The following is a 7,587-nucleotide window of genomic DNA, read 5'->3' on the forward strand; positions in this document are numbered from 1 at the left end:
AATACAACAATAACAGTACATGAATGATGGCTGCTATTCTTATCCTCACACAGTACGAAAATAGAATACACTGAATTAAACGTCATAGTAAAAGAATTTTTATCGAACAAAATATTCAAGTTTATTCTCCGTACAATATTACCATTTATACGTAAGTTTTTGTCAGTTTAGTAAAATAATACATTTTGTTTTGTTCATTTATGGAATACAGTGATACTGAATGTCGTCTGTAACGTTCGAAAAATAATACTGTTGCAACTAGCCCTGGTAAAATCCCTCTACGTCCGTTAAAAAAGTCGTCATTCGTCGCTCGAAAAAGCTTCACAGTCGCAATTCTTTACATCATCAATCGTCCCGCTCTCGCACAATTAATAAATAATAAATGTATTAGTTAGCTTCATTGGTATTGGAAGGTGCCTGAGCGGAGTAGGCAAGGTTCTGCGCATCGACCTTATCATTAAAACTCCTGTAATATCCTTGTCCTTGAACATTGGCACCAGTGTTCCAACCCTGGTTATTGTCGTACCATGTACTTTGTGGGTTCTTGTTAAATATGTTACCACCAAATCCATTGCCGATTGTAGCACCACCGCTGAACAAACGTTGGAAAGCGATGATACCGGCGATTAACAAGGCGATCTTGCCGACAAAAAGAGCTTTAGCAACGATTAAAGCTAAACCACCGAGAAGAATGGGTACAAGAGCGAAGATCTTGAGTCCGGCTGCGGCGATCAGGGGAAGAATTAGCTTCTTTAGCTTAGCGCGGCCTGAAATATTGAAATTTTTTAACGCTATTCTCAGCATTGAAATATAAAAAATCTAAAACGAAAGTTAGATTCTAATGAAACTTTTTCGTAATACGCGGTAATTTAAATCAAATCTTTTTTGTTTTTGTTTACCTTTTGCTGTGGTTACTGTAATATTACGTAGCGTTTCGACGTCACAGAAAAAATGTGTAAATGAAAGTATTTCCGACTCACATAAAAAATTCTGGTGAAAGTAATATCATCATCACCTCGAGGAAAGTTATGACGTCAATTATACAAGGATCTTATTGTGTAACTTAAATTTAATCGTTCGTCATTTTGGGTTATGGATGAACTTATCATGACTTTAATTATTTTACTTATTTTTCTTATTTATTAATTTTTAATTTACTAATAATAAAAATCTATCTACTGTTTCAAAAGTACAAGTCACGGGCTAAATGCAACCTATAATACTGCACTAATTAAAGGTATCCAATTAATAATCATGAGTCAACATACCTTCAGTAAGCGCGCGTGACATTGAGCCTTCGGGGATGTCAACTTTCAGGCTGTGACTCTTGAGAAACGATATTGCAGATTCGTAGAGCATGGTAGCAATATCAAGAGTTCTATCAGTCGCATCACGTGGCAATTGTTCAAGTAGTTCTTTTTCGGATTTGAGCGACTTGCCACTGCGTTCAACTGTTAATATCATTGATTAGCAAATGAAATATATTTTTCATCAAATGGTAACTATTAAACTTTTAGAAAATTTGAGTAATCAATTTTTATTTGATTTGATCAAATGAATATCATGTAAAATTAATTTCTTATGACAATGGAAACTGAAAATTAGTTTGATTTGTTATAAGTTCAAATTATAAACTCATAAAAAGTATAGTACTCATAAAAATTTTTTACTATTCTGTTTTTAAGTGCATCTTTAACGATTTCACGTTACAAAACTTACTTGGTGTGTCTCTCACGAAAGTAATCCCTTCGATGATCTTAAGATCAGCCGATCTTGTCGCTCTGTCGAGTGCAGTGGCTGCTTTTATGGCCCAACAACTTAGAACATCATCGTCATGATGCATACAATCTAATCCTTGTGACTCGGGAGCTGGGACAGCGAGCGCCGATACGATCAGAAGAGCGAATGCTGCGTACTTGTGCATGGTGATAGTGGTCTTTTGTTAACTGTTACAACAGAAAAAGTTCATTAAATTGTTTTACCTTGTTAGTTCATTTTTATGAAACTAATATTATTGAACTTTGTATAAAAAATCTTAGACGATCATGTATTTGTCTGCTGTCTTTTTAAGAAAATTTAATCAGGTATTAAAGAATATAATTCATATGTATATTATTCACTTATATTTTATAATTTTAGTTAGAAATAAGAATCTAATAATATAATTGAATATATTAGGTTCAAACGAGCATGAGAAGTTTAAAACTTGTCCTTCAGCAAATTATATACACTTTTATGGAAACGAATTTTTCAATCAGTCAAAACCGCACTATGGGTAAATTTGATTCCAATAAAAAATAAAGTCTGGTTGATAAAAGCTTTTGACATAAGTTAATCAAATATAAAGTATCAAATAATACATAGTATTACACTTTTACAGTTTCCGAAACACTTTTAAAATATAATTTTTTTTAAGTACTTTAAAAGCAGCACTAGTTGATCACTGGCAGACGTACAATAACTTGTGCACTATCACTTACTTTGGATAAACCGATCTTGGTAAAAGGAGAGAGCACGTGGTGTACTTTTGAGAGCGAGTCTTCTTTCAGACACGTCTTACAGACAAATTTTCAAAGCCGAGTCTGACTTGGCCCTGGTTCGAGCTTCAATCTTTATAGGTGCGACTGCCCCTTTGTTCCCGTATGCGTGGCCCCCCACCTTTTAGTCGTCGTCTTCTTACGCATCACACGCATAGCACGAGTGTGACGACGATTCGTCATCTCTTTTTCGCTCTCTCTCTCTCTCTCTCCCTCTCTCTCTCTCTCTCTCTCTATTTCTCCTCAACTTTCTTCGATAATTTTTTAAACAAACCCAAGTGCTGACTATAGGTTAACCTGAATTTTTTCTCACGTGTTACATTTTTCTGTGGACACATTCTTGTTTTCGTGTCATGATTGAACATTTTTTAAATAGACTTCGGATGAACGAATATTTTTCTATTACCAATGACATTGCACTTTCGTTGATGTACATTTTTACTACGTGGGATATTTTAAATCGGTTCATTGAACTAGGACATTGACTTTCGATTTTTAGAATTTTTTATTTCCTTTTCATTTTAATCTTGTATAATTATTACGAAGAAAATCAAGAATCAGTTGAAGATAACATATGTCGACTATTTGTAAATTAAAAATGATATATATATTTGTTATCTTCGTACATTAAAAGTAGTTTCTATTGTTAAAAATAAGTTAACAATGGATTATTATAATATAATTTCGGTACGAAATGAAATGGGAGCACATCAGTATTAACAGTGTAGCTTCTTATATTGGATGGTAGTTAAATATTTTTTGAAAGCCTTGGAATTTTTAGTACGCAAACTAAATAAAAATTCAGGATGTCAAGTGGGCATCTGTTTACTTCCCTAATGTATATCTTTGATTTTTTCAATTTTTGCATTTATAATCAACTTCAATACTTTTGAGTGTTATTATTTAGTTTCTATAGATTTTGATATTGAACATAATTTTTCATTGTAAGTATTGTTTTTGTATACATAAAAGAATATCTCTTTTATAAATAACAAAAATGTATTTGTATTCTAATTTTTATATAATCTCAAAGGCTTTGGATGCTTATACGTTTATATTTAAAAAAGAGATAATGCTCATAATGTAATATTATAGAAAAATATCTAACTCAAAAAATTTCACCAAAAGTCGTGTTCTCAATCCAAAAAGCACAAGAAACATTCGATTCCGAGAAACCGTATCTGAAGGTGTCAAACACGTGAGATGAATGGATCGCAAAGAAGAGCGAACAGGCAGGTAACTACTTTTTTGTTTGTGCATTATTTAGTTTTGTCGCCACACCTGTCCAACCGCAGTTTCTATTCTTGCGGTCCGTACGGGAACGAATTTGTCAAAATTTCTTTTTTCTTGCGGTGCACACACTTTCACAAATATAACATCTAAGAGATAAAAAATTATTTATGACGTGACACAAGTAATTAGTTTTTTACATGTTGGTAGACTTTGCGTTTTCCACAGTTGGTAGATGAGTGTTTACACTGGACTTAAGGAAAAGTATTATGGCTGTTTATCCATAAGCCAAGTAGGTAGCAAGAAGAAATGTTCACGAAAAAAATATTTTGACAGAAGTAAATAACAGTACATATTCAAACAAGAATACATAGTAATTTTTTTCACGTGCTTTGCATATCTACTTTGATATTATGTTTATATTTCGATAAGACTAAACTATATTTATTTCACTGTAATAATACATAATCTTTTTATCAGAAGTAAATTTCTTCTAGTAAAAAGATTTTATCTCTTTAACATAATTTATTATGTACAGAAAGAAATCAAAAGTCACTCAATTATGTGTAAGCAATTTTACAAGTCCATATCTACTACGCCACCATGTAACGGTTATAACTTAATAAGATTAATGTATCGATAAACTCTTATCTCATGACGTCTCGTAAACATAATGTATGCGATTCAAATTCCTCTTTTTGACGTATATCTAAGTTATTCGCGTAAATACCATAATACGCGCGTGCACTTTCTGATTTCGAAAGTGAATAAAAAAGCCACATTGCAGCCGGTTTGCCTTGACCTAAAGCTGACTGGTTTCCTGGATGTTACGTAACTCGGATGCTTCCTTTTTCATATTCCTTTCTCAATGGACCGTTTTGTTAAAGAATTATAAAGTTATTAAAAAATATTGTGATCAAAAGGTCAATGGACTGTAAGAAGTCCTTGTTTTTAGAAATTCGGTGGTCCTAAAACAGAATTTTCTGTTATATAAATATAAATTATTGCTTTCATTGAAGTAACTATATATTGCCATTCGTGAATGTTTTATTTTAATTTTCATTCAAAATTAGCGCGAATAACGTACGTAAAGGAGATCACGTTGAGATTAGAGGCGATATAGTTGTTTAATATTCATGACAACATATCATTAGGTAAAAGTGATAATTCTAAGCTTCTTATTCGCAAAATCAGAGTAACGGTATTTATTTTCAAATATTGCGACATCGCGTACACACAGAGAATTAACATATCATTAGCAAATCCTTTGAATAAAAAATAACTCGGGTAGATTCAGACGTTTTCACTTTTTTTTGAAAAAGCTGTTGGCGCAACAAAAAGAATTGAAAATCCATGTTACGCCGAATTACGAGTATTAGCTATAACGGCATTCCTTTGAAAGAGTAAAACGGATAACAATCGCTACCAATAGGGATTTATGGTTTTAATGGTCGATTAGCACACACGTCAGCTAGAAAAAAGTGTATACCGTGAAAGAGCCGCGAAGAATTTCAAGATTGCCATCAAGGTCAGCTGAGAAAGTCACACATGCTTACTTTAAATAGAGTGATTTATCTATTGTAATTTTTGATATAATCGTAATAAAATTGAAAAAAAAATCATTAATGAATTATTTTTTAATTTAATGTTTGTTTGAAAAAAATTTATTAATGAATTATTTTTTATTTTAATGTTATAATGAAAGTACCAAAACCGTTGTGTTGCATAAAGTTTCCGAAATACAACGTCTGCGAAATTACCAAAACCGAAGGAAAAAGCATTTAAGAGCAACAAAATTTTAAGTATCTTCCCAGTAAATGTAGTCCAAAGCGTCGTTAAAGTCAAAGTGAAACCGTCTTTTACCGAAGCTTCAGCCCATTGTACTCCATCTCGGCCGCATGTACATATTCTCTTTAAATATTTAACAGGCTGCCACATGGGTTCGTCATCTTTTTTTAACGGTACTCGACACTCGGCATTTCGCTTCGGCGTATCGACATTTTCGGGCTCCTTTTTTTCTTCTTTCTCCGACGCGGGCTTCTAAGGAAAGAGATCAAGAAAGAATATTTTCTCTGCTGAAAATGGAAAGTTGCATCGCATGAGAAAGAGAGAGAGAGAGAGAGAGAGAGAGGGAGAGAGAGAGATAGAGAGAGAGAGTTTTATACTGTGGCAATAAATATTTAAATATTAGAGGTTTTCTACATAAAGATGCTATGAGTTATAATATCATCTAGAAAAATAAAAATTGTTATCAATTAATATTTAAGTTTTAATACGTAGCTTATTAATTAAGTAAAATATTTAAAAAATGGCGCATGTCTTGCGAAACGTTATGCACCTTGTATAAAAAGCCTTATAGTTTTCACTACACGTATCATTGATTCGTGAAAACAAGAGTTTTTGCTTTTAAAATGGTAATTTTATTGTATTGTATTTTATACATATTTACAATTAAGAAATTTATAATCAGGTTTATCACTATTATATTATTATGATAAGGAAATACCTCAAATATTATTATGAATTTCATATTTATTTATTGGTATTAAATAATGAAAAATAATTTTAAAGAGATTTCATCGCTATATTTAAAATTTAGAAAAAAGCATTATATCACGTGGAGTATTACTAAAATGGCATAATATTCAGTACTTGATTGAAAGCAAGAGTACGCAGAATAGCAAGTGAAATTGGTAACCCAGATTTACTCCAGACTTAAATTGACGTCAAAAGCGGAACGCATCAGATGCGCACACACGATGCAAGTTTTTATAGACCCGACCCGAACATGAAAAAAAAGAGGGAAAATACAAGTCGTGCGTGCGCATGCACATTTACTCACGCGCGGGTAAATAAAGAGGCAGGGAAATAAAAAAGTGAATTTCAGAAAATGGAAAGTGGCCCGAAAAAAAAAAACGAAGACAGCGGATGTGTACATGTGCATACATTTGACGGAGAAAACTGGCACGTGTTAATCGGAGAAATTTTTCGAAGACTCACTGGTATGCGTGTGTATTTGCGCGAACATTTGCATGCGGAGGCAAACCGATTATACTCAACAAAACCATTGTTACTTCGCGAAACGGTAATAAACCACGTGAAAGCGACTTTGTTGAATTAATTCCAAACGATTATATTTCATGAATAAATTTTTGTACTGTGAATCACTTTATGGGTTCATACTTCCTGCTGAGATATGAATTTTAACAGATCGACTTTGTTATCGCATTCGTCATTTTAGAACAATCGATTAACTGGATTTGTATATCGGTAGTGTAGCGGATTTAGGTCACCAGTGTTTGACTATTTTACATGTATTTATCTTGAAACAGATTCTGTAGGAGTAGTTTATCTTATACTTTTCTTCAGTTCGTTATTCTTCCTTGTCTTTTATCTTTTTATAAATTCATTTTTAGTTGATACGTAAACAAAGCATCTAGACTGAACTAACTGTATTTTTTTAAAGTACTACTTGTCGAAAATGTATACGCTGTTTCCGATTCTGTCATTAAATAATTATTCTTATAAAACTGATTTATTAGCTACATATTGACAGATTTCATTTATTTGTATGAATCTTATATGATTAAAGGTAATTAAAAACAATATTCAAATCTTCTAGCCCTAAGACTAATATTCCTATGGTATGCTTAATAAAAATTTTTGAAGCTTCGAAAAAATGTTACCCGACGGGAATAATTTCACTGGATGAAATAATAATCAGCATCTGTTAATTCAGTGGAGTATGATATATTAATACCTCCTTTCCCAATTGCCCATTTATGGTTACTGTCAGGTAGTGGATCTACAAGTATGATAA

General features: G+C 32.3%; 1 protein-coding gene across 1 annotated transcript; it reads right to left on the reverse strand.

Moving 5' to 3' along the window:
- Positions 1–2,608, reverse strand: LOC131665709 (uncharacterized). Its single transcript, XM_058937766.1, has 4 exons — positions 2,481–2,608; positions 1,720–1,946; positions 1,269–1,451; positions 1–767 (listed from the first exon to the last, which is right to left on the reverse strand). Exons 2-4 carry the CDS (start codon positions 1,922–1,924, stop codon positions 388–390), a joined length of 768 nt encoding a protein of 255 aa, XP_058793749.1. The 5' UTR covers positions 1,925–1,946; positions 2,481–2,608; the 3' UTR covers positions 1–387.
- Between the last annotated feature and the right edge of the window lie 4,979 nt (positions 2,609–7,587).

The sequence above is a fragment of the Phymastichus coffea genome, unplaced genomic scaffold (genome assembly GCF_024137745.1).
Source record: "Phymastichus coffea isolate CEN01 unplaced genomic scaffold, Cenicafe_Pcof_1.1 PCOF00053, whole genome shotgun sequence".
Classification (NCBI taxonomy): Eukaryota; Metazoa; Arthropoda; class Insecta; order Hymenoptera; family Eulophidae; genus Phymastichus; species Phymastichus coffea.